Raw genomic sequence first — 27,720 nt, forward strand, 5'->3', positions numbered from 1 at the left:
GATAGAATAAAATGTAGCTTTACTGTGCTGCATTTTTTCAACAGTACATTAATACAAAAGTTGTCAGAAAACAGAACCTCTGAGGCAGCAGGAAAAGATGTAGTAAATAACATTTTCATACATCTTTTACTTACTGTACTGGATCCTGACCTTCTACCTTAAGATCTATTGTGTAAGTTCCTCTTCCCAAAAATACGCCTTCCACGCTCATACAGTGGCAGCAGGCTTTGTCAGTTTCTCCAATGACGGCTGCTCTGAGTCACTGGCATTTTTTTGTGAGGGGAGCAGAAGGGAGTGGGGGAGCCTGGCAGGAGTGGGTGGGCAATAAACACTCATATTTAACAGACTTTTGGGTTTAATGGACACCCCTCCCCTCCATTAGTCCATTAAATCCAGGGTTTACTGTATGGAGACATACCTATCTTGTCGAACTGGAAGGGATCTCCAGAGGTCCTCAGTGCCAGTCTCCTGCCCTCACAGCAGGGCCTGTCACCAATCTTGACAGGTTTCTTTTTTTTTAATATATTTGCCCTAGATCCCTAAATGGCCCCCTCAAGGATTGTACTCACAATGGGTTTAGCAGGCCAGTGCTCAGATCACTGAGATTCCTCCCCCCAGTGGCTGTCTGCTCATTCAAAAAGCTGTTTTTCAAACCATCCCTGATTCGCATTACATTTGTCTCTGCTTTACTGATTGCCCTTGAGTCCCAGATGTTCATAAACACTGCCCAGAATATCTGCCTCTGCCCTCCTTTGCATTTGATATTTTCTGAAGACAGTTGTCATGTTATGTCATGTAATTTCTACCAGTCATTTCTGCTCCTCTTTTTAGAGATGGGACTGATAAATAGTTTGCATAGAATTATAGGATTATGAGTCTTCCCTACCAGAAGTCCTGTAGGAAAATACAATCAGCCCTTTGCATCCTTATGTTTAAACCTTAGTTCAGTTTTCAGGGTAAGCTAAGCTCTTTCCATGGCTGCTTTTTCTTTTAGTTGATACAGCTGAGTCCCTAGAGAATTTGTATACCTGTCTAACACACTAAACACTCCTGTACTAAGCTTACTTTTGCCCTTTCAAAATCTCCAGCAGAGAGAATTGTCGCTTTAACTCTGACCATGACTAAAGTTAAGAGCAAAGTCTCTTGAGGCCTCCACACTCTTTTCCATAACTGAGGGTATGGCTACACTTGAGAATAAAGTTGAATTTGTTAAAGCTGACTTCTTAACACTAGATTTTTGTGAAGTTGAAAGTCCACACCTGCTCAAAAAGTTGACTTAGTGTGTCCCTGGTAAATTGTCAAAGTTCAACTATTGCAGCAGTGCATTGTGGGCACCTATTCCACAGTTCCTGCAGACTTATTGCATTTTTTTTGCCAGTTTGTTATGGGGGGTGGGGAAATGTACCATAAGTGGTAGTGGGTGTGTGATGTCGTCATCCCAGGGTGCCTTGCCCTCACCCCCTGCCATTGAAAACAAACATCCATTTTCCAAAGCCTGCCCCTGACTTGGGAACACTTCCTAGAGTCTAACCTTGTGGTGACTGGCACCTTCAGAGCTGGCTATTTATGAGCCAGACTTCCTAGACCGCAAAAAAAGTGGCCTGGCTGTGACTCAAGATGCTTCCTAGAGTCCAGCCCTGTGGAGATTGACAGCATGCTAGTCGGGCCAATCTGCATGTGATGAACAGGCCTCTGTTAGTTTCAAGGACTGAGAGTTAAGCTTTGGAACTGTTTGGAGGTACAGTAGGATAGCAAAGAAGAAAATTACTGGTGCACTGAGAGAGGATTTTTGGGTTCCCACTTCACTATCCAGATGTGTCCAACATGGGCCATAGAGTTCGTCAGAGGCTATTTGAGAGAGCGTGGCATGTCCCAGTCATTCAGCACCTGTTCGCCCCACTCAAGAATTACTTTGTCTGTGAATAGCAAGGATTCCCTTGCCTTTTCTGGTAAAGACGCACTAGCTCAACTGACTGTGTGGGAGAGGGAAAGGAAGAGAGGCCCACAAGCTCCATTACTTCACAGGAAATTGTCCTGCAAGCTGCACACTTTGAGACGGAAGTGTGGCCCTGCAGGGAGAGTGTAGGAAACCTTTCTTCTGAGAACTGTTGGGGTGACTTTTTTAAAAAGGCAGAAAAAACAACTGTTTTCAGAAAATACTGGCTGCAGAAGAGGGCAGAGGCAGATGTTCTGGACAGTGTTTATGAACAGCTGGATGACCAGGGCAATTAGTGAAGTACAATGCAATACAAATCAGGGATTCTTTGAAAAACAGCTTTGTGAAAGAGCAGGTAGCCAAATGAATCATTTGCACTTAATTATTGTTACACCCTTCCCCTGCAGCTGATGTGTGCTTGACCTTTACTGAAAGCACCTCCAACTGCACCCCACCCCATTTTAACCAGTAAAGGACACTTTATGGCACTTTCACAATGCCATATTTTTATATAGAGGATGAGGTTGTCCTTGCCCTCCCCAAGTCTGCTTCATTCTGGGCCCTCAGCAAGGAGAAACAAGAGAACATGGTGTGGAGGCCATGATTGTGCATTATGTGGAGGGGGACCATCTGCAGTTCCAGCAGGGACTGCTTTAAAATGTAAGAGCTGCATGGTGGGAGGGAGAGCGTGAGCCCTGTGAAATGCAGAAAACAGCTTTCTCAGTCTCGGCTGCTAAATCCTGATGAGGTACGCTCCTGAGCTCTGCTCTCCAAGTTCTGCTCTCCAGAAAGAGAATGAATTCAGAATTCCTGGGCTGATGTCACTTGCTTCCTGCACACCTGGAGAGTAGTGGAGGTGAAGTAATGACCAGAAAGCACACATTGGGGGCATTATGGGATACTTTTGCAGGCAAATAAAATCTATTTTAATAATGCTGCCATCTGCATTAGCATAAGCTTGACTTTGAAAAATCTATTTTTGTGTTACTCCTTGAAAAATGGGGTTTACAAAAGTCAACCTTATAGCCTCTTAAAATCAACTTAATGAGCCCTGTGGTGAAGCTAAGTCCCTTAAATTTGAAGCAGGGGGCAGGACTCAATGACCTCTTAAGGTCCCTTTCATCCCTAGGATTCTATGATTGTGAGGTTTTTATCCCCTCAGGTAGGTCAGGCCTAAGACTCATTTGTGAAGCATCTGCATGAAGTCATCACCCTTGTCACTTCAGAAGCTTGCTTTGCGAAGAACAATCATTTCAGGGTAGATTAGAGAGGAAGAATAATGGTATTACCAGCAGAAAATAGTTAAAGTAGTCAAAACAGGATGGCAAGGAATTTTCATAGACATTCTAACAAAGTTCCTCTCTTCAGGATATTTCCTACTAGCAGATTTGCCCCCAGAGTTGCTTGGCCTTTAACTCTCTATTAAGGTTTATTGAGGAAACTACTGAATGTGGTGCTCCTAGGCCTTACAGTTTAGGAAGAGTTCTTGATCAAACAGGCAAACTTGCTAAAATATAGCAGATGGACAAGAAGTCCATATCAGGTTGAGAGGTTCCATTATGGTTTTTGTATACCTGTGCCCCTGTGGAAACTTTCTTCACCTGTCAGTGAAGGTTAAAAGATTGTATTAACTTTCTAGCAGTACACTCATCCCTCATTTAATGAGTACTTGCTAATACGAGGAACATATATACCTACCTTTTATTCAATGTATGAGTGAACTTCCCCCACTTATGAGTGGTGTCCGTGACTGCGGGGGTGGGGTGGGGTGGGGTGAGGAGACCTGCAGCCTTGCAGCTGGCTCAGCTCCAGCCGTGGGGTCCCTGGGGGTGGGGGGCGGAGAGGAAGAGAGCGAGAAAGAAAGAGACCCGCAGCTGGAGCCTTCTCCCTCCCTTCCCTCAGACATGCAGCTATCTGACAGCCCTTCGGCTGGAGGAAGAGAGGGAGAAGGCTCTTAGCCTGGTTCCCTTCCCTGCAATGGCGGAAATGTGAAACTGACTAGCCATGAGCTGATCAGTTTCCTGGCCGCACAAGCCATGGGGAGACTGGAACCAGCCTGCCCCTGGTTCCCAGCTCCTGCCACTCTGGGAGCCAGGAAACTGACCAGCCCTGGTGATTCCTGGCTCCCCTCCCCTTGCAGGAAAATTTGAGTTATGCAGGGGTTGCTGGAACAGCCCCTGGGTAACTCCAGGGTTTACTGTATTAGACCCCCCACCTGCCCTGCAGACCTCACCCTCAGCCAGGTTTTTACTGCCCCTTATGGTCCCAACCTCCTCCAGCCTTAGACCTTCCCCGGCCTTATGCATCCCTCAACAGCCCCAACCTTAGACACTCCTCCTCTCACTGCCTCTTCACCTGGGCTGCTAGGCTGGGTGGCTCCCCCAGCCCTCCTGCTCCCATCAATTAACTCAAGTGTTAAGGTCTCAGCACCTAGGCATAAAATAATTGCTATCCCTAGTGACAGAGATTGCTGGAGATGGCAGCTGTTATTGCTATTGATAGATATCTGCCTGAGGCAGCAGTATTAAGAAACTGCAGATGGCTTCTTTAACAGCCACATTGATCTGGGAACTGCACAGCTGGCGATCTTTAACAAATCTAATGGGACCCATGTTTGGGTCCCAACCCATAGGTTGGAAATCCCTGCTCTATGTACATACACTACATCCTATTTCTGGTGCCAAACTATACAAATACCTCAGAAAAGTACCTAAACTCAACTGGTGTATGTCAAGCTGCAAGCCCTTGGAACAAATTGGAGACTTTTACGTGTATTTTCATAGGAATTTAGTGTTTGTTTGCCTACAAGCTGAAATTTGGGAACCAGTTGTGCTCATATATCAAAGGATGAGTGTGTATTAAAGGTAAGATGTATTTTGCAGATTGTAGACATTGGATTAATGAGATGTTCTGTTTAAACTCAATCCATTTGAGATGCACTATTGCACCCCTTCTTATTCTTCCTCTGTGACAAACTACAGTTCTGTGCAAAACTGGATTAATTCCCTTGAGTCATTCTGTACCTGCTTTTATGCCCTTACCTTCTTAAATGTTCTGGTTTTTTGTTTTTTTTGTTTTTTTTTGTTTTTCCCCCCTGTGTCTTGTGTTTCCGTGACTGTATCTGAAACTTGTTTCCCTCAAAACACGCGTGGTAGATTACGACTTGTGTACCTTTTTTGGAGTCAAAGGTTCAGTAAATCTTAATGTGCAAATTGTGTAATTTTCTTCGTAAGAAGTAGACTTTTGGAGACCGTGAGGGTAAAAGTAGTTCCACTGCAGGGACATCACCCGTATCCAAGCCAGCAGATTGGAAACTTGAAGATAAAGGATTTCCTAGGCATTGCTTTTCTGATGGTACAGGTTAATGTGGTGATGTGTAACATCTATCTTGTTACAAACCACTTACAGATAGAACTGACTACTACTACTTTGCTTTGAGCTCCATTTTTGAATTTTGGCAATATATGAACAAAGAATAGCAATTGGGGAGGGCAGGACAAGGTTTAAAATATAATAGCTGTCCTTAAGCCAGTCATTGGCTTCTGAATCACCAGTGCTCATCTTGGGAAAACCTCCCTCAGCATGAAAAGAGCGACCATCTGGCATTTATACAGTATCTTTCACAGATGTACAGTTAGCTTGTCTTGAACGCCCCAAGCAAGGACTTTATTGGCATAGTGAACCATGCATCACATGAGTGTACGAAACTGGCTGCAGAAGTAGTGAGCAGCCCAGAGTCAGGTAGCTTGTTCATAGAGTGTGGTTATGTGGGAGTTTCTGGTAATCATTGTCTCTTCCATTCTGTCAAATTCAGTGAGCTGATATCCGTATGTGCAGCACTGTCCAGATAGGATTTCTGTTGCACAGTTGGTGGCAGGGTACATCCCAGCTATCACAGAACAGTTTTAAATGTGGCATTTGCTGTATTTTGGTCATCAGTTTGTTGACTATGTTCTGATGTTGGCTGTCTGATGGTGGAGATACATTGTCTAGGACTAGAAACCATACCAGATTTTTGTTGGCCTCAATATGCCTGTGATAATTCTCATGGAACAGTTAGGCTGTGTTTGTTGTGCCCCAGTTTGGTTAAATTCTGTGCACGCTTTCTCCATCTGAATAGCAGAAAGTGAGCCCCAGATTATCTATAGACAGATACATCTTTGGTGACCTGTATCTCGATACAGGGCTTTGGATCACTTGCCAGGCACTGATCAGAGATTTACCCACAAGTTGTCTGAGCATGCTGTGAATGGAAGCATGTTGACGTGATCCTTATTGTAGTTGGTTTTCCCCTCCATAATCAAGACCAGTGCCATACCACCTTGAGATGGTCTTATTCACTAGACAGGTCATTGATGGGTACATTAATTCAAGTTGGTGTCAATATCAAGCCTGGTGTAGGAGTCCATTCTTTTGTAATCTCCATGTGACGGTTTCATGGCCCGGCACCACCTGAAAATGTCTACTGTGAAGCATCAACTCAGTTGCTTTGATAACCCATCTAGAAAGAACTCTTGACATTTTGTACAGCAAAACCAGTGTGCAGATGTTGTTGTCAGAGGCTGCTGTAAGGTTTAAAAAAAAAAAAAAAAAAAAAAAAGCACAGCTCCAGCTTTTTTGCCTTGAAATTCATTCTAACTGTACATTATGAGTGCTGGCATTTGGTCTACAATTGCTTCAATTTAGCTGGAATCATCACTCAAAAATTGTTTAATCGTGGACGTAATTCTCTAAAGCATCATCCACTCCAGGAGTTTTTAGTGACAGCTTTAGTTGTATTGGATGCTGAAGTGGGTTTTTGTCTGACTTTAGAAAAGGTCACCTTTTAGCTTTTTGCTGTATCTTGGATATTGCTCCTGTTTTACATGGGGCATGAAACTAGAACTGTGAGTGTTGGCTTTTCTTCCCAAGACGTTCAGGTTCTGGTGATAAGATTTGAAAGTTGCAGGCTTTCAGTGTGTTCTTTATTTCTGTGCCTTTCTCATTTTGTTCCTAGAAAATAGATCGAGAAGAAAAACTTCCAGACATCTGTGGATATTCCTCATAATGGTGCCACTCTTCTGTTTTATTTACCTCTCAGATTTGACTTTTGTCTGCTTTAGTGATGTGATCAATTAACTGTTTAAGTAGGTCTGCACCTTTATCAGGCATGCTATACAGACTTTGGCAGCCTTAAAGATGGCTATGGTAAACCCTGAATGTGCTTGATCTCTTGAGACATTAGGCATAATACTGTATATTGGTCAGTGAGCATAGTGTAATTCCCCACTCTGCCTTTCTGTAGTTCCAGTGTAGCCTTGGACTGGTAGTTCCTGGGGGTGTGGCAACCCCTAGTTGCCTAAAAATTAGGCAATGTGGCTTTGAGGGTGGTGGGAAATTCTAAAAACAGTGCAGATGGCTGTTAGAGGTTAGTTTGTAACTGAGTTCAGGGAGCAGCCCTCATTCCAGTCGGTAGAGTGAAAGGTTTCTGGTTGGTTAGGATTGAGTATGCTGTTAATTGAGAGAGGTCTGGTTTATAAAGGCTGTCCCACTTAGATCAGATTCTCTATTACTACAGGTTGTGTGGTGATTTAGTCTCTGGCATAGATAGTGGGATGCTGGAGTATGGATAAAATAGACCCTTATTTTTTTAATCCTATTTTTGAAATCCCATTATCAGAGGGCTGGTACATTGTCCCAGGGATGGACGATATTTTTTTTGTGTGGGGAGGGAGCGCTCCAGGATTCTGGTAAGTGGTCAAGGGCCACTTTTTTATGAAGGTTGTGTGCAGAAGGGCACTCGGGTTATAGGACTGGGGTGCAGGCATATGGGTTGTGAGCTGGGGCAGGGGTTTGGGGTGCAGGGTCTGGGAGCAGGAGGAGAGGTAGAGGGTTTGTGTTATGTGGAAAAGGCATCATCTGGGGTGCCAGAGACAGTCACTGTCTAGGAGACTTATCTAGGTGGCAAACTGTTGTTTGCTCCATGGGGTCTCTGCTCCAGATACTGGGAGGTGGGGGAGGTTTCATGCCTTGCCCCAGCTCCCAGCAAAATCTCCTCCTGTTGGCTAGTTTCTAGAATCTGGCCAGTAGGAATGGAGAGATTATGCTGGGGGTGTGGATAGCACCTGCTGATCTCCCAACTCTCAGCTGTCAGCCCACAGCTGCCTCAGATCTGTCCCTGCATTTGCTGCTCTAGAGTGGTTGAGCTTTGATGTCATAGTAGTCAGATGGTAGACTCCACATTGGTAAATTATGTGCATATTTTTTTCATTGAAGGCAGTAATTTTGAGATTTGAAACCAGATATTACAGCCAACTGACAGTAAAGAAATTAACATGAGTTTCCTAAAAACAGATCACATCAATGTTGTATCAAGAGCCAGTGTTACGAAAACAGTGGTTAGTGGTTCTTAGGCCATCCACATTCAACTGTGGCACCTGGAAGGAAAGGCCAAAACTTATAGCATTTCCTTTTAAACACTGTTTTTATGTACTGCTGTATAAAATAAATGCATTTCCTTCCTTTTTTAGTTTTAATACACATTGAAAAATGGTAGTAATGAGTGTGTTTATGTGAGCTTTAAACTGCTTTCACAGATATCTTACATGATTTCTGCATGGGCTAGAATGTGCAAAATCCTTGGAAAAGAATTTCAGCAATACCTTCCTGTCGTCATGGGGCCTTTAATGAAGACTGCATCAATTAAACCTGAAGTAGCTCTACTAGACAGTAGGTTATAACTATTAATTTATTTAGAAAATCTTTGAAATAAAAGGTTTGGCGGCATTTGTAGAACTATTTGTTTGTTCCTTCTATTACAGCCCAAGATATGGAGAATATGAGTGATGATGATGGTTGGGAATTCGTAAACTTAGGAGATCAGCAGAGTTTTGGAATCAAAACTGCAGGCCTTGAAGAAAAAGCAACTGCATGCCAGATGCTGGTGGGTAATAGAAAATTTTGGTCAGCTACTTCTTGCTAGGTTCTTCTGTAGAATTAAATTAATAATATTATTAAATCTGAGTCCTATATATACAGATTTTTTATTCTTGCGATACAGGGGTGTGATCATGCACACTTCTTTTGTGGCGAGTGATAACTTATCCTCGACTTACTGCTTGCATTCTAATATAGGTGGTTTACATTTTTGGATACATATCGCTGCAGTTTGGGTTTCAAGCTCTTCAGGTGACTTTAAAATACGGAGACTATTTTTTCTGTGGGTCTTAAGTTCTGTTAACATTTATAAAAATTCTGCTTGGGGGAGATGTCTGAGAGAATACTCCTTACATCAGCAAAAGTAGCTCTAGGAAAAAATTTTCTGTTGTGTGTAACGAAGTACAGTAGGGTTTATGAGTGTTCGGCATTGAGAACCCTCGCAAATGTTGTATTTCGCGAATAGCATTTTACCCTTTGGGGGAGATACAAATCTTAACAAGTGGATTGTCTGGCTCCACCACAGCAGTGGCTGCTGGAGGCAAGCCGCTCCTTCCCTCGCCCTTGACAGGGGATTGCCTGACTCCATCAAGGGGGAGGGAAGGAGTGGCTTGGTTCCAGCAGCCGCTCCTTTGGTGGGGTCAGGTTATTCCCTTTTCAAGGGGGAGGGAAGAAGCAGGGGCTCAGCCACTGCTGTGGTGGGGCCGGGCAATCCCCCTGCATGCAAATAATTGAATTTGCCAGTGTTATAGTTGTGAATTTTGCGACCTTACTCTGTACACATTTTGTCTAAAATATTTAGCCACTAGTGGGAAAAAATATATGGTCATCAAGCTCTTACCTTACTCCAACTGCCCGCTATCTATGAAATGTTCAGTAATGCTTTTACTCTGGTACTGATAAAATTCTTTTGTTTCAGGTTTGCTATGCTAAGGAATTAAAAGAAGGATTTGTGGAGTATACAGAGCAAGTTGTAAAACTGATGGTTCCTTTGTTAAAATTCTATTTCCATGATGATATCCTTTTCATGTAAAACCAATAGAAATGTAACTAGCCGTTTTACTACAGTAAACTGTCGATTTACGTACTAATGGGGGGAAAGGGTGTCTGCTAATGCCGAAAGTCTGTTATACCCGAATGGTTATCCTGTGTGATGATGCACTGACTTTCCTAGCCCATCATTCACTCCTGTCTTCTGCCCCTCCTTCCCTTCCTCCTCCTGTCTCATTCTTCCCTTCACACCTCTATCTCCCTCTCCCAATTACCAGGAGAGGAGCTGAATGCCAGCATGGCTCCTTCCACCTCCTGCAGCTCTCAACGCTGTGGGTCCTCCAGCCCCTGGCTCTGAGCCACCCGTGCAAAAGTAGAGTGTGGCTGTCCCTAGCCTGCCAGCAGCCTCTGAGGCTGTGGCTGGTGCTCTGCATCATTGCAGGCAGTGGCAGCTGGGCACCGACATGCTCCAGACACATGTGGGACTAGGGGAGGAGAGCTCCTGTGCCCTGCTGCAGATGCCCTGTTTCCCCCACAACTGCTCTGGGCCTGGTGGCTTCAGTCACTGCGGTGGCCCCTCCAGTCCTGGTGACCCCAGCCTCTTCAGCAGCTCCTCCAGCTCCAGTGGCAGCTCTGAGTCTCTGGCATTTATTTGCGGGGGCTGGCAGACAGCGTCCATTATTTCCAAAGTCCGTTATATTGGGGGTCGTTTAAATTGAGGGTTTACCGTACTGAAAAACTCAGCTTCAGTTCTGCTTATCTTTTCATGAGTGTGCAAGTTCAACAGTTTACTGTCAGGAAGATATGTCTCTAGCAAACTGAATTTTTCAGTATTTTATAAGTTGGTAGCTTTACATTTTTTCAGCCTGATCCATTACAAAGTGTCAGTCCAGCAATAAATATTACTTGAGTAATTCTTTAAATTTTGTCCATTGGCTTGGACATCTAGTTCCAATATCTATGCAAATTAGAGTTTGAATCTTAATTGCTGCACATCCCTCTCTTTCTCTTGTCCAAATGAAAACCAGCTCTAACTGTCCCTAAATGTGTTTGCCCCCAGCCCTTATCTGATGACAAGCCCTCACAACATAATTCAGAGGATGAAGAAGAGGTAAATCGGGTGTTAAAATGTCCAAAACCAATTTTGAAATATTTTGTTTGCCATTTAGTCTTGCCACGATGGACAAGGACGGTTTTCACAACTTCAATATTTAGCATATGTTTTTGAGCTCATAGACCTTAGCTTTATTCAGATTGCATCATCAAAGGAGGCTGGTAGCTTTGGCAAAAATGTGCTATATTTAAACGTGTATATTTTTCTTCTGTAGTTTTTCCTATCAGGTAAATAGAAGTTGAGCCTCTCTAGTCTGGCACCCTTGGGACCTGACCAATGCCAAAACAGAGCATTTGCCAGACCATGGAAGGTCAGTCTTGTCTAACAGCATTACCATCACTTGCACTGCTTACTGGGCTCTTAGAAGACATTTGGGGTAAATAACACCGCAGAACACTGAAATAGGGCTAGTGGCTGTAAGCAAACTTTATGGGACCACCAAAACTAAAAAGCAGCCCGGTAGTGCTTTAAAGACTAACAAAAGTATTAATTTTGTTAGTCTTTGAAGTGCTACTGGACTGCTTTTTTGTTTTTGTAGTATATAGACTAGCTTGGCTGTCTCTCTGTTACTATTTGTGGGACCATGGGTATCTGGTCACAACCATGGTAAGTGGTCATCCAGCTAGCTAAAATCATGCTGGATGATGGATGTTGCCGGATGAGAGAGTACCTGAGTGGAGAGATGCAACCAGTACCAGAATAATCACTTAACGTGACAAATGTCTTATGCCTACCTTTCTAAGCTAGTTTGGTTCTTTTAGTAAATATGGCTGCTTTTTTTTGTTTTGTTTGTTTTTAAAGGAAAATTAAGTAAACATAAATATTGGTGGCAGCATAGATCAACAAGGCAAGGAAATACCTGACTAGCTTTTTTTAACCTTAATTGTATATGATAAATATTAAAACTTGCATGTAGCAAACATATCTTTTATATCAAGTTTCTCTGATTAAATATTTGAATAGTTGTGAAAAGAAGTGTTTAAGTTCGGGGTGATTGGTGATAGTTTAAGATGGGAATTCTGCACCTCTTTTGAAGTATGATTTTTAGCACCAGGAAACAAACTTCAGTGTTATCTCAATTTTCCACTATTTCCTTAATAATCAAACGTGTTCGTGTGGCAGCAGCAGAATCTATGCCTCTTCTCCTTGACTGTGCTAGAGTTCGTGGACCAGAGTACCTCACACAGATGTGGCATTTCATGTGTGATGCGCTGATTAAAGCTATAGGAACAGAACCTGATTCAGATGTACTCTCAGAAATAATGCATTCATTTGCAAAGGTGATCTTTTTTTCTTCATAGAAATTATGCCATTATTAAGAACTTGTGTACATTTAACAGTGCCAAGAAAACTTAGTACGTGCCATAAATTTAAATTACTAGTAAAGGAGATTCTACTTCAAGTAACTTCTCATGTAAATTCCACTAGGGGTGTGTGCACATGATGTTCATGATTGTCTGAAGATTTTTCCACTATCAGTACCTGTTGTTGAGTCAGCTGTGGAGCCCTCTGGCACAGTATATAGGGTTCTACCAACCCACCACCCATCCAGTTCCTTCTTACTGCCAGGGACAGCCACTGGAGCCTTAATTCTCTGGCTTTGCAAGATATCCCTAGCTATTCTTGTTGTATATAGTTCACCTTTGTGTTACTCAGTTAAATTATAGCTAGTCTTTAGTCCAGTAAGTTTCATTTGGGGTTACTTTGGGGTCATTTTCCACATGTTAAAATTTCAGTGCTGCTATTTGAGTAGTGTTTAATGTTTAAAACTTCTGTTTTGAACATACTATACTTCATTAGTGCATTGAGGTAATGGGAGATGGATGCCTTAACAATGAACACTTCGAAGAACTTGGAGGAATACTGAAAGGAAAACTAGAAGAGCACTTTAAAAATCAAGAGTTAAGACAGGGTAAGTTAGTTTTCACCTTATGTGTATTAGAATAAGTTTAATGATTTGCATTAAAAAGGGAGGTTCTAAACATCTCATGTTGACTGGTTGCTTGTTTATCCTCTCCTGAGTTACCTCATCGTGAAATGCAGTAGCAGTAAGCTGAAACTAAATGCATTCTGACTAGAAGTGAGGTACACATTGTAATTAGTATTTGACCTTTGAAACAGTCTGCCAAAAGTTTTATTCTCCATTTGAATTGTTTACAAAAAATGCTGCTGCTCAACTAGAAGTTTAGAATTTCACTTAATGATTTCTACAAATTGCCAGACCGTAAATCTGTGAGAACAATTTCATTCAACTGATTTTAATTCTAACAAAAACAGTGCTACTGTTACGACTGTTTTTGGTGCCCCATTTCTTAGGTGCCTTCCCCCGCGCACCCCCCCTCTTTTTTTTGGGTCTGTTCACTTTTCCCAGAACAAGATTGCTTTTCTCTCTGGTCCCTCTCTTACTCGCATATAACCTGTTCTGTGCATTGTCCTTATTTTCCAAATGTCTCCTTCACTCTGACAAAAGGTTCTGACTGTTTCATCTTGCAGCACTTTCAGGAATCTTCCGTTACCCATTACTGTATCTTTGTGAGCCGTTTCTGCACTGTTTGTAGGGTTGGATCCTAGAGGAAACCTCTAGACCTCATTTTTTTTTTCCTTTTTAATTTAGTGAAAAGACAAGATGAAGACTATGATGAGCAAGTTGAAGAATCATTACAAGATGAAGTAAGTAATTTTAATTTTTGAGTTGGTTTAAACAAAATTTGCACTGAGCAGCAAGTATGTGGGGACAGACATTACACCATAGTGACATGTTGCTGAATTGAAACAAACAGCACCAAATCCTTTGAGACTTGCCCATATGGATTCTCCATGTTGAGAAGTGCATCTTTGGCATGCTTCCTCAGAAGTTTCTAGCAAGCATTTTCTTTTGGTGCAAAACTGCAGTCTGGAACTTGAAAGTATATACTAAGTGTTGATGGAATGAATTTAGAGCAGAGCTTTTCCTAATAACCTGTTTCGTCTTTTTAAGAGGTTTCTCTTCTAAATAGAATTCGGCTTTTTAAAGCCTTTTCAATCATTGTACCATTCCAGGTATTTTCCAAGGTTTAGACAATTTGGCCTGCTTTTTCGTTTTTGGGCCTGTGTGGTGTTGCTGACACGAGCAAAGGCAGTCTGCAAGCCATTTGGATCTTCAGTGGCATCATGTGTTAAGGACCATGCTAGCTAGTCACTGAGTGGAGACTGTAGAACCTGAAACAACTTAAGATGGAAACCTCTAACTGTTTCTGATTGTGGAAGCTACTAGGTTTAGTCAACCAAACTTTATATCTAACACCCAGAACAGCTGACATTTAAAGAGCCTTTGACTTAGAGCTACTCACTGAAGGTGGCTGCTTGAGGCCTGATAAAGACATTGCTGTAATTCCCAGAGGAGAGTAGGAAAGTTGGTACTAAAGTCCTTCCAGTGACAGGCCCTGATAAGCAGAGCTAAGAGGCCTGACTTTCTGTTCCTCAGTGCCAAGACATTTTAGCTTCTAGCCCCAGAGTAAAAAGCAGAAAACCTGTATTGGTATGTATGCGAGCCATCAGTTAAGCATCTCAGTCAGCATTGCTTCTCCATCAGAGTAAGATTCCCCCCCCCACCCCAACCTGCACTGTAAGCATTTCATGTTGGCAGTTTGGCTTCTGGGTTATTTGGGTGCTGCACTGGGTACTCTGAGTAGTCCAAAAGATTATATTGGAAAGCAGGAAACATTTATAGTAAAAGCCTTTTTATCCATGCACCTCAGCCCATTCCAACTAGTCTCTCATTTGGGCTCTTCAGTTAATGCTCTCTTAAATTCTTACAACTGAATAATGGGATGCAAGTAGTCTGAATAGATAGTACTTGCTAGAAGTTGCAGAAATTGCGTGCCAGGATTGCACTTAACAAGTTACACATGGTTATTTTGAGGAAAAAATCTGTTACTGTACATAATCATTCAGTGACGTATGATCTCTGTAAGGAGATCTTTTAACAGACTGTTGGAACAAAGTCTGGACACCCGTGTATGAAGGAAGCAGGAGGGCTTATTACACACACCGCTGGTGGAGTGCCAGTTTGCCCATCAGGATTCAGTGAAGCACTGCCAGGCAATAGATTTACAACTGATTGTATAGATTATTGATGGGTGGGGGGAAACTATGACCCAGGTGTCACCCACACCTGGATAGGTTCTAGCAGCAAGATGAAATGAGCACAGTAAGCCAATAATCTAAAAAGGATACAGAGTATCCCCACCCATAGCTTATCTCTAGAACAGGTGGTTTCCGCTACATGTTAACCAAAACAGATGTACAATGGCCAGTTTGTGTCAAGATAGGGTAGAGAATGTGGTGATGTCTCCACGCTAGCACCTCTGGGAGCATTATCTAGAAGATTTAAACAAGTCATTAACAGCATACAGCACTAGCAGTTGGTTTCCACATGCAGGGCCTCTCCTGGGAATGTAGTTGCTGAAGCAGCTATTCCTCCCTCCAGACTTCAAGGCTCTTCCTGCCCTTCTCTGGGTATTGTGAGGGAGATAAGGGAGAAGGGGGCCCAGAGAGGTATCTTTCCACTCATGCTAGCTGGGTTTCTGTATTATAGGCCTACTCCAGACTTCAGGAATTGAATAGGGGGCCTTTAGCACAAACCATGGCCTGCCTGAGGAATTTTGAGCCTTACAGAGGAACCATTCAGTTTTCAGTATTTTCAGATTTTTTTTCAATATTTTCAAAGGTATTGAAATTCATTGTGAAGAGAATGCAAGTTATAAATTTTAACTAAGAATTAGTGCTATACACTTCCTTTTCAGAATATATAGAACGCTTTACTTTACACCATGAATAATAACCTGACATGTAAAATTGTTTCCATGAAGTTGTCATAAGAGATTCTGAAGAGGAATGCATTAGAATAATCTTACTCAGAGCATTAATGTCTTTTGAACAGTGTCCCTGTGGATATTCTGGGATGTGTGCATACCCATGCATTTTTGATTCATGGGTCCACACGTGTACGGCCAATATCTTTGGGCTCTGGCGCAAAGATGTATGGGTGGGACAAATCTGCTGCTGCTCTACATGCTTCTTAACTGCCTGTGTCTTCACTTGGAGTGGTGTATTGTTTAGTGTAGCTTGGCGAGGACTTGCTGCTCTTATTGTTCATTTGGTCATTCTTCTATACATAGATATAAATATTTATTTAGAATTTCTGTTTATTTAGTACAACTTTGTGTGTTTGTGAGGTTCCATCTTGATTTGCCTGATCAAGGACTTTTTTTTTTTTTTACATCTCTGGTCTCAATCTATGGGCTCAAGTAATTTTGAGGAGTAAAGGTGCTTCCAAATAGCGCAGGCACTTCCAAGATGCACACGGGAGAATTAGCTTAACAAAATGCTGCATATTCACAGCAGCACTTCATTAGTAATCTCCCATCAGCCTGATTACTATGCCACATTCGAAGTTGGGGACAAGTGTAGACAAGCCCTCAGTGTAAAAACTGTTGAGGCATTAGGAAGCTGTAGGAAAATCCTCATTCAGCTGAATTAAACAAGGGACCAACCAGTTTCTTCTTTGTGTAGTGTCTGTGTTTCAGCTGAGTTTCAGATCCTGACACTGATAATTGGAGATTTTTTGCAGAAGTGGTCAGTTGAGACGTACATGTGTGGTAGCTGTCTTGAGGCGCTAGTGCCTAGCATGTTGCACACGTGGCCTGACCCTGCACAGTTTTCTCTGCTATCCTTAGTTGTAGATGGAATGCTCCCACAGTGCTGCTTTTCAGATTTCTGCAGAGGAAAAAAGAATTAATCTTAAGTTTGGAATAATTGAAGGTACCCCTAAATAGCTGATACCCCTGGAACTCTTTGTTCCTTGAAATAAATAGAGAAAACCCTTACTGTTAGCCATTTATGTCTTTACTTTAGCTTTATAGCCATAGCTAGGAATAAGTTTTGATTTCGCTCTGTATTGGATAGTCACATCTTCCATGACTAAAAATGCCTGTCAGAGACAACATGCTGGGCTCCTCAGGTTTTAAGAAATGCAACTGTTGTTGGAAGTCTTATGCCCATCTCAGACAGCCACTCCTTGGATGCCCAGTCCATAGGGTTTGAAGAGACCTCAGGAGGTTGAGTGCAAGCCTCTGTTGAAAGCAGGACCAGGGCCAACTAAATCTCCCCCTCCAGGGCTTTGTCAAACAAGGACTTAGACCTCTAGGGGAAAGAGATTCTACCACCTGCCTCGGTAACCCATTCCAGAGCACCACTCTCCTTGTGAAGTAGTTTTTCCTAATAGCCAACCTGGAGCTTGACCATTGCACCTCGTTCTGTTCTCTGTCACCGCTGTACAGCCTCTTGCCATCCTCTTTTGGAACCCCCCTTCAGTAGTTGAAGGCTGCGTTAAATCCCCCCACCCACTCTTCTCTTCTGTAGACTAAAAAAGCCCAAATCCTTCTCCTCAGAAGTCACATGCTCCAGCCTTCTAAGCCTCTGGGTTGCCCTCTGCTGGATTCTCTCCAGTGTGTCCACATCCTTTCTGTAATGGGGGCTCAGAACTGGATGCAATACTCCAGATGCAGCCTCACCAGTGCCCAATAAAAGAGAATAATCACTTCCCTAGATCTGCTGGCAGTGCTTCTACTAATGCACCCCAGTATGCCATTAACATTCTTGGCTACAAGGGTACACTGTCTTTATATCCAGCTTGTCATACACTGTAATCCCTGGGTACTTTTCTTCAGAACTGTTGGTCAGCTAGTCAGTTCCCAGCCTGTAGTGATGCTCTGGTTTCCTTCATCCTAAGCGCAATTCTTGTTAAAGCTCATCGGATTTCTTTTGGCCCAATCCTTCAATTGTCTAGCTCACTCTGGACCTTTTCTCTACTTGCCAGCATATCAGCCTCTTTGCCCTAGTTTGGGATCATATGCAAATTTGCTGAGGATACAATCTATCCCGTCACTCACTTTATTAATAAAGAAGTTGAATAAAACCATCTCCAGAACCGCCTCTTGGGGTACACCGTTCAATATCAGCCACCAACCAGGGAGAGCTGTTGATCACTACCCATTGAGCCCGATCTAGCCAGCTTTCTGTCCACCTTAGTCTGTTTATCCAAGCCATACTACTTTTAATGTGCTAACGAGCATACTCTGGGAGACTACCAAAAGTTTTTGTAAAGTTGAGGTCCACCACCTTCCCCATTCCCGCAGAGCCAGTTACTTCGTCATAGAAGGCACCACGTTGGTCAGGCATGACTTGCCCTTGATGAATCACTGTTAACTATTCTTGATCACTGTCCTCTCCAAGTGCTTCAAAATAGATTCCTTGATGATCCCCCTCCATGATTTTTTTTTTGCAAGGAATGAGGTGAGGCTGACAAGTCTGTAGGTCCTCAGATTATTTTTTTTCTTTTCTTTTAAAAGATGGGCACTACATTTGCCTTTTTCCAATGGTCCAGGACTTCCCTGGGTCACCACAGTTTTTTAAACACAATGGCTCTTCAACCACATCAGCCAACTCGCTCAGAACCCTCAGATGCATTTTATCCAGCCCCATAGATTTGTGTATGTGCAGCTTTTCTAAATAGTTCTTAACCTGTTCTTTCTTCACTGAGAGCTGCCCACCTTCTTCCCATTCTGGGCTGCTTAGTGCAGTACTCAGGGAGCTGACCCATGCCTTTGAAGACAGATGCAAAAAAGCATTGAATACTACAGCTTTTTCCACATATGTCATTGGGTTACCTCCCTCATTCAGTAAAGGTCCCACACTTTCCCTGACCAGCCTTGCATTGCTAACAAGCCTGCAGAAACCATTCTTGTCTTTCACATCCCTTGTTAGCTGCACCTCCACCTACACTTCGGCCTTCCTGTTTACACCCCTGCATGCTTTTGTAGTATATTTAGACTTTCCCTAGTCATCTGTCCAAGTTTCTACTACTTGTAAACTTTCTTTTTGTGATGAAACTCATCAAAGATTTCTCTGTGAAGCCAGGCTGGTCACCTATCATATTTTTGCATTTTTTTTTTTAAACTGCATATCAGGATGGTGCGTTCCTGTGCTTTTAGTAAGGTTTCTTAAAATACAGACAACTCTCCTGGATTCCCTTCCCCCTCATGGTAGTGACCCAGGGGACCCTGCTTATTAGTTCCCTGAGGGAGAGGGTCTGCTTTTCTGAAGTCCAGGATCTATATTTTGCTGCTCTCCTTTCTCTCTTTGGCCAGGATCCTGAACTCAACCATCTCATGATCACTGCTGCCTAGGCTGTCACCCACTTCTGCTTCCCTACCAGTTCCACCCTGTTTAAGTAGTGGCTCAAGCTGAGCATGGCACTTGGTTTGTTTCTTCAGCGTTTGTACCCGGAAGTTGTCCCCAGCATTCTCCAAAAGTTCCTGGCTTGTCTGTGTACTACTATATTGGTCTCCTAGCAGATGGCAGGGGCCAGAGCCTGTGATCTGAAAGCTATGGTTAGTTGTTTGAATAAAGCCTCATCCATTTGATCTGATCTATAGCAGATCCCCACCCCGACATCACCCTATTGCTCTCACCTAAATTTAAGCCAGAGACTCTCAATATGTTTTCCCCTTGTTTTGTACTGGAGCTCTGAGTAGTCATACTGCTCTCTCTTACATACACTGCAGCTCCACTACCTTTTCTCCCCTGCCTGAACAGTTTATACCCTTCCATGCCAGTACTCCAGTCATGGGAGACATCCCACCACGCTCCCACTATGTATCTGTTATTCCAGTCACAGCAGTTCCTTGACTGGGCCAGGACTTCCAGTTCTTCCTGCTTGTTTCCCAGCCTTCTTGCATTTGTGTACGTTCACCTAAAGAAACTAGCTGGTTGCCCTACTTTCACAGTACAGATCGGGTCCTTCTCTGCACTTTTCTTGTTTCTTCTCAGTATCCCACTTCCCCACTTACCTCTGCTTAGATGACCATCCCTTGACAAACCTAGTTTAAAGCCCTCCACACTAGGTTAGCAAGACTGCTAGTAAAGATGCTCTTCCCTCTCTCTTGGTTAGGTTGATGTCATCTTTTCCTGCCATTCCGTCTTGGAACATGATCTCATGGTCAAAGAATCCAAAGCCTTCTCTCTGACACCACCTGCACAACCATGCATTCACTTCCAAAATTCAACAATCACTGCCTGAGCTTTTTCCTTCAATAGGGAGGATGGACAAGAACACAACTGGTATCTCAAACTCCTTGATTTTTCTTCAGTGCTACAGCTACAGTGATCCTCTCAAGGTCATTCTTGGCAGTATCACTTATATCCCATGGAGAAATGGGAAGGGGTAGCAGGCCAATGGCTTGATCAGTCTTAGAAGACTTAGTGACATCCTGAATTCTAGCGCCAGGCAAACAGCACACCTCAGGGTTTCCCAGTCTGGACAGCAGATGTCTCACTCCATCCCTTGGAGGACGGATTCCCCAACCACCATAACCAGTCTCCTCTTGGGAATAGTGGTTGTGGAATCTCCATTCCTAGGCAGTGCATTCCATGCCTTCTGGTTGGTGATGTCTCTTCTGACCCCACTTCTGAGAAGTCTCTCTTTCAAAGCCTTTTCTTCTGTAGTTCTTGTACAGAGAACCTGAGGAAAAATCACTTAACTCTGTCTTCTTTGCGGACACCAGAGTAGCTTTTCTTCCTTATTCTGCACTGTTCATTTGAGTTCTTTCAGCATGCAGTGCCTCCAGTATCAAATGCTGATTTGCATCCAAAAACTGTTTAGTTTTTCTTTTTATAGGTAGCTAGCTCAGACCAGGTGTCCCAGCTCAAAACCTTGCCTCCAGACCAAATCAGCCTCTCAAGGTCCAACTGGAACAAAGCACTCCCAATTCACGCTTTTCAAACAGTCACACCTTACCATTAGACATGGTCAAACAGTCCCAGCAACCAGCCCCAGTCAAGCAAATGGTCACAGACAGGCACTCAGATACTCACCCCACCAGCTCACAACACAGCGCCCTCTCATGCCATACTCACCTTAGTTCTTCTGACACTTCTCAGGCAAACTCCCACTGTTGACTTCTTTGCTCACAAAAACCTCCCACAAAAGTGTTTGCAACAGTCTGAAGGCAAGGACCAGTTGTGACTGGGAACTGCAGTTTGAAATTATTTCAGTGGAGAATTCCCTGTTGCTTTTTCAGGAGACATCCTTAGAGGCTGCATGCAAGAACTTAACAGATACCAAAGCCTCAACTCCCAAATCTGTCAGGAAGTGAGCCAGCACACTTCCAGCATAGAAATATATCATAGAAGTCATTTTCCTGCCCAAATCCATGGTCTTGGTGCAAAGCTCTTGCAGGGAGAGCTCATCTGACACTGAGCGCTGCCCCAGGACAGGCCTTAGCCAAGTCCAAGCACACCAAGTCTGAGTCAAGTCCAAGCAAGCCAAGTCTTCTCTGCCTCGCATGTTATCTAAATCATGTCCTCAGAATCCTCACTTGACCACTGTTTGAGCATTTAGCTGGGTGCTCGCTACTACTCATATCAATGAAGGTCACCTTTCTTGTAGCTATAACATCAGCCAAACAGGTTGAGATTAGAACTCTTGTGGCTGAACAGCTTTATACTATTTTCTCCACAGACAAAATTCACAATGTGATTATACCCAACCTTCTTCTTACTGAGAGTAACCACCACCTTTCATATTAATCAGTCCATAAACTTAACATTTTATCCAAATTACGCAAGGACCACCGTGAAGCCACCCTACCTGCTTTGGACATCCAAGCTACACTCATCTCTCATTAAATGAGTACTTTATTTACGAGTACTCACTTAAACAAGAGGCACACATACCTCCCCTACTTCAACAGGTGAACTCCCCCTGCTAATATGAGACTTACTCTCCAACCCGCAGCAGCCTGACCCTCTCTGCCGGCCCTGCAGACACCAAACTGCCAAGACCTAAGCCCCCTCCGCCCCCCCTGCACACCAGAACTGCTGAAATTTTAAACCCCCCAGTGGACCCGAAGCCCGAAATTTAACCCAACCTCCCCCACCAGCCCCGTGCACCCTGAACTGCTGCAATTTAACCCAACCCCTCCACCGGCTCCACACACCCCAAACTGCTGAAATTTAACGCCCCCCCACTGCCGGCCCTGCACACCCCAAACTGCCAAAATGTAACCACCCCATCGCCCCTGTGCACCCAGATCCACTGAAACTTAACATCCCACCCCCTGCTGGACCATGCACCCTGAACCATCGAAACCTAAGCCCCCCCACACACCTGAACTGCTGAAACCTAATGCGGGGCCCCCCCCGGCTGGCCCCATGCACCCCGAATTGCTAAATTTAACCCCCCCCGCCAGCCCCACACACCCCGAACTGCTATAATTTAACCCCCCCAGTGCACAGAAACTGGTGAAACTTAAACCCCCTGCTGGCCCCTGTGCACGTGAACTGCTGCAGCCTTAACCCCGCTTCCGGCCCCACAGACTCAACCTGCAGCAGCGTGAACACCGCCCCCCTTGCCCTTCACAGACCCAACCGGCCACCATGTTTTAACCCTCCCATTCATGTCACCAAACTACCCCTAGCCTTTAATCCCCCACAACCCCGGGCTCGCTTACATTTCAAAAGCAGCACCATTTGCTGCCACTCCGAGCACTTGGAACCAATCAGAGACTTTTACGAGTATTTTTGTAGGAATTTAGTGTCCCTCTTAAGAGTTTTCGCCTATGAGGAAAAAGGTTCGGAGCTGATTGTGCTCGTATAGTGAGGGATGAGTGTATTGTTTTCTGCATAAAACAAATCTTTCCACAGATTAGTGGCTGTTTGTTTCCAAGCTTAATGATGCAGTAATCCCCACACAGCATCTTTGCAAGTAGATCTCTACATGCATATACGCTTGCAACACCATCTGGGAGATAACATCCCTGTTAATGGAAGGATGCATTCTATCCAAGTTTTGGCAGCCTCCAGGGCCTTTTTGCACAGTTTACCCCTTCGTAGATGTCTACAAAGCTGTCACCTGGACTTCAGAATACATTTTCTCTAAACATTTGTGATCAGCTCCATTCCCAACACAGCTGTTGGCCTAATTGTGCTTTACTTATGACTCCGAATCTTCTTTCTTGTTGAACGCTGCCTGGTAGTCACCTAGAGTGGAGCACCACCAGGAATACCACATTAAGTTGTGATGGTTTTCTTAGATGTGTTTTGCATGTGGGAGCTCATGACCCACCTTTCTCCTTTCTGAAATTGTCCAGATTCTCAACTTGGCTAGAGTACAGTTTGGGTTGTGTTGTGTGATTCATTAGGTGACTAACACCTTAACATTGTTACCATGTATGCACAGCCCAACAGACCATTTCTGCAAAAATCTACAATCTTCAGCGTCAGCACCAAAACCTTGAGTGGAGTACTTATAGCAGGATGCACCTCAAAGAAGCATTGTTACTTCACAAGGGGTACATCTGCACATGCCCCTTCCTCTGGACTCCAAAATAGGCATGTAGACTTGTGAAATTTTGAGGAAGAGGGGGCTTCCAGAAGGAGGGCTTCCTTCTGGGAGATCCCCGCAGGCGGGGCATCTATTTTGGAGTCCGGAAGAGCTTCTTCTGTACTCTGAATCACATGGCCATATGCTAATGAGGCACAGGAAGTTACGTCCACACCTTATTAGCATCTTCTTCTTCGAGTGTCCCCGTGGGTGCTCCACATTAGGTGTCGGGCTCGCCCGGCGCCGCAGATCGGATCTTCCAAGCAGTTTCTGCCGGACCGCGCATGCGCCGGTGCGCGCCGCTCCCCCGCGCGCTCCCGGCCATGTGCGCGATCCGGTCCCCGCCAGTTCCTCTTAACCGCCGTCGGCTGCAGACGGAATCCAACTAGGCTAAGGCCAAGTAGTGTATTCAATGGCTTTATCTGTTTTTTCTTAAAGTTTTTTTCAGGCACTTAGGCTACTATAAGCTAGCCGTTTGTTATTTTGTAAAAAAAAAAAAAAAAAAAAACAACAACGAACAAGCTAGGAGAGGGACAGCTCAGCCAGTCCCAGTAACAAGCGCCGGAGGCCAGGAGCTAGGGCTATCAGCCCTCCGGCTAAGGCAGACCATCGGACGGGGAAAACGGCACAAAGAAGGTGCTAAGTACCCACTTAAAAACACAAAGACTCACCAACAATGTCCTCTTCAGGCTTTAAAAAAAAAAAAAAAAAATGCTGCTTCTTGACAAGGCCCTCCAGCCAGAAGTGCCGGAGCGGCCGCAGCAGGAGGGACCCTCCGGGGCCCTTAAAAGGAAAGCTGCCTCCCTCACTCCATCAGCGCAGAAACGGAGGAAAGTATCTCCAGCCCGATCCCTGCCGGCAGCAACAGCGAGCGGGACGGGAGGAGCAAGCAGCCCCCAGCCGCAGCAACAGCTGATCGGCGGCGGCACGGAGAGCCACGTGGAAGCGGCTCAGCCTCCAATACTCAGCCAGCCGCCCCGCACCGCAGGCAGGGCGGCGGCTAAGCAAACGCCGGTACTGGCGGCACCGCAGGCAGCGGCACCGACCCCCGGGGAACCGGCGGTGCAGAGCGCGCAGGCACGCAGCCTGCCGGCACCGGAGGACACCGCACATGCGGCATCGCCCTCGAGCGTGCCGAGCTCGGTGCAGACGGGGCCGGAATCCCCTGTATGCTCCCCAGCCCGATCCCTGCCGGCAGCAACAGCGAGCGGGACGGGAGGAGCGAGCAGCCCCCAGCCGCAGCAACAGCTGATCGGCGGCGGCACGGAGAGCCACGTGGAAGCAGCTCAGCCTCCGATAATCAGCCAGCCGCCCCGCACCGCAGGCAGGGCGGCGGCTAAACAAGCGCTGGTACCAGCGGCACCGCAGGCAGCGGCACCGACCCCTGGGGAACCGGCGGTGCAGAGCGCGCAGGCACGTAGCCTGCCGGCACTGGAGGACACCGCACGTGCGGCACCGCCCTTGAGCGTGCCGAGCTCGGTGCGGACGCCGGAATGCCCTGTATGCCCCCCAGCCCGATCCCTGCCGGCAGCAACAACGAGCGGGACGGGAGGAGCGAGCAGCCCCCAGCCGCAGCAACAGCTGGTCGGCGGCGGCACGGAGAGCCACGTGCAAGCGGCTCACCCTTCGATAATCAGCCAGCCGCCCCGCACCGCAGGCAGGGCGGCGGCTAAACAAGCGCCGGTACCACCTACCCCCGGAAAACCGGCGGTGCAGAGCGCGCAGGCACGCAGCCTGCCGGCACCGAAGGACACCGCACATGCGGCACCGACTTCGAGTGTGCCGAGCTCGGTGCGGACGTGGCCGGGATCCCCTGTATGTCAGGGGCGGAGTTACCTCCTCAAGGGAGGGGGAAGACTGCACACAAGAGGAGGCATTGCAGCCCCTCTCCGCACAGGGCTGTGTAGTTGCTTTCTCACAGCCCTCCGCTATGTTGCAGACTCCAACTAGAAGGCAGGGGTCCCCCCCCTCCTTGGCCTACCCAGAGCCCCCTTCTCCATTTCTGCAACCAGCCTCACCCTGGCTGGGACCACCTCCACCCTTCCTGGGATTTGAACCGCTGGACTATTAGGCAAAGTCGCTCTCTCCAGGGTCTCGACGGTCTCCCTCCCCCAGACGCAAAGGGTATGCACCAAGGGAGTGGTCTAGGTCACCTTCCCAAGACCAGTGCTTATACTGCCGTGGTCGCCCCTACCACGCAGGGCATAGACACCATCGGCAATCTACTAGGGAAAGATCCCTACGAACGATCTCGTACCCCCAAGGGCAATTGTGACCGGGGACAGAGACTTAAGCATCTCAGGGGGGACTGGTTATGGAACCCCGAGATTTTTCCTCGCACACCTCTAGTGAGAGGGTGTACCATCATCAGCAGGAACCGGAAGGGTCCAGAAAGACGTACCCCAGCGGTTCCTCGCTTTCCTCCCCGGATGAGGCTACGGCCCCGGGGGGCGTCCATCCTCCGGACGATCTCAAACAGTTCCAAGAGCTGTTTTACGAGGGTGGCCTTCACGCAAGGCTTCCAGACAGCAAAGGTGCAAGAGCAACACCATAAGCTCCTCAAAAATCTGAGACCTCCGGCCTCCTCCAAAATAGCAATACCGCTGATGACGCAATCTTGGAGCCTGCCACTATGATATGGCAGACTCCTGCGACTATTCCGCCTGTCCACAAAAGAGCGAAAAAAAAAAAAAAAAATATACTTCGTGCCCACGAAGGGCATGGAGTTCCTGTTCAGCCACCCACAACCAAATTCTTTGGTGGCGGAGTCGTCGCAACGTGGGGGAATAAACAAACATGCCAAAAAGCTAGAGCTGTTGGGCAGAAAGGTCTACTCCTCCTCCACGCTACTGTTGCCAATGGCAAATTACGCAGCGCATCTAGCGAACCATAATTTCAACAACCACATTAGGTTGACCTCCCTCATGGACTCGCTTCCAGAGGGCACGAAACCAGTGCTCAAGGCCATCATCCGACCATTTTATAACCAGTGGCAAAGGATCACCACAGACACATGGGTGCTGGAGATCATAGCCACGGGGTACGCCATCCCCTCCCAGTTGCTCCCACCGCCATGACCTCCACCCGGGGCCCCACCTCCAGGAGACCTCCCATGTAGCGAGGCTCAAGCAGGAGGTAGACCATCTCATGCTCGTAGGGGCAGTGGAAAGAGTGCCGGAGCAACTGCAAGGGAGAGGGTTCTACTCGAGGTACTTCCTCACGGGGAGGTCCATCTTAGATTTTCGAGGCCTCACCGGTACCTGCGCAAGCAACGTTTTCGGATGATCACAAACGCCTCCATCCTTACGGCACTAGACGATGGAGATTGGTTCGCAGCCCTCCACTTACAAGGTCCTACCGTTTGGGCTCTCCTCAGCCCCCAGAGTCTTCACCAAGACCTTGGCAGTGGTGTCAGCCTACCTGCACAGACAGGGGGTATTTATATTCCAGTATCTGAATGACTGCCTACTCAAAGGGGCCTCAAAGGAGGAGGTACTACGCATAATATGTGTCACAGCAGGCACGTTCTCTTCGCTCGGCCTGCTTATCAATCTGACAAAATCAAAGACAGACCCCACACAGGACATAGAGTTCGTAGGGGCACGCACAAATTCTATTACAGCGAGGGCGTATCTACCAGAGACTCGCTTTCGGGCCATCGGCTCCCTCGCGCAAGGCTTCACCTTCAGCCCTATGGTGCCGGTTCTGACGTGCTTACAGCCGCTGGGCCACATGGCAGCAGCAACGTTTCGTACAACAGAACGCCAGGTTACACATGCGCAGCATGCAGCATTGGCTGGCGAGCGTATACAAACCGGCAGCACACACTGTTCACAGGATGGCGTCGCCCACAACGGAGGTGCGCAAATCCCTGCAATGGTGGGTAAACCCAGAGAACCTGCTAACAAGGGTACCCTTCCACCAACCACACGTATTGGTTTTTCTTACTACAGATGCCCCCCTCATAGGGTGGGGAGCACACATGGGCGAAGAGGTGACGCAAGGGCTGTGGTCCTCTATGGAGCAGTCACTGCACACAAATATACTGGAGCTCAAAGCAGTGTTCAACGCCTGCAGACACTTTCGAGACCAACTGAAAGGCAAGGTAGTCGGGATCAGTACAGACGATACCTCCACCATGTTTTATATAAATCGGCAAGGAGGAGCTCGGTCCCGTGCCTTATGTGTAGAAGCAGTCCGGTTGTGGAACTGCTGCATCGCCAACAATGTAACCTTGAAAGCCTCGTACTTACCAGGCGCTCGCAATGTGAAGGCAGACCAGCTGAGCAGGCGTTTCGCACTCACGCACGAGTGGCAGATCCGTCCCGATCTGCTGCAACC

General features: G+C 46.0%; 1 protein-coding gene across 1 annotated transcript in view; it reads left to right on the forward strand.

Moving 5' to 3' along the window:
• Window positions 1-27,720, forward strand: part of IPO5 (importin 5) — a 98,387-nt gene that overhangs the window by 48,865 nt on the left and 21,802 nt on the right. Inside the window, exons 16-21 of the mRNA XM_074989418.1 lie at window positions 8,512-8,644; window positions 8,737-8,858; window positions 9,771-9,867; window positions 12,063-12,235; window positions 12,756-12,867; window positions 13,570-13,625. Coding sequence (XP_074845519.1) covers window positions 8,512-8,644; window positions 8,737-8,858; window positions 9,771-9,867; window positions 12,063-12,235; window positions 12,756-12,867; window positions 13,570-13,625 — 693 coding nt within the window. The remainder of the gene's footprint in view (window positions 1-8,511; window positions 8,645-8,736; window positions 8,859-9,770; window positions 9,868-12,062; window positions 12,236-12,755; window positions 12,868-13,569; window positions 13,626-27,720) is intronic.

This window comes from Carettochelys insculpta, chromosome 1 (assembly GCF_033958435.1).
Source record: "Carettochelys insculpta isolate YL-2023 chromosome 1, ASM3395843v1, whole genome shotgun sequence".
Classification (NCBI taxonomy): domain Eukaryota; kingdom Metazoa; phylum Chordata; order Testudines; family Carettochelyidae; genus Carettochelys; species Carettochelys insculpta.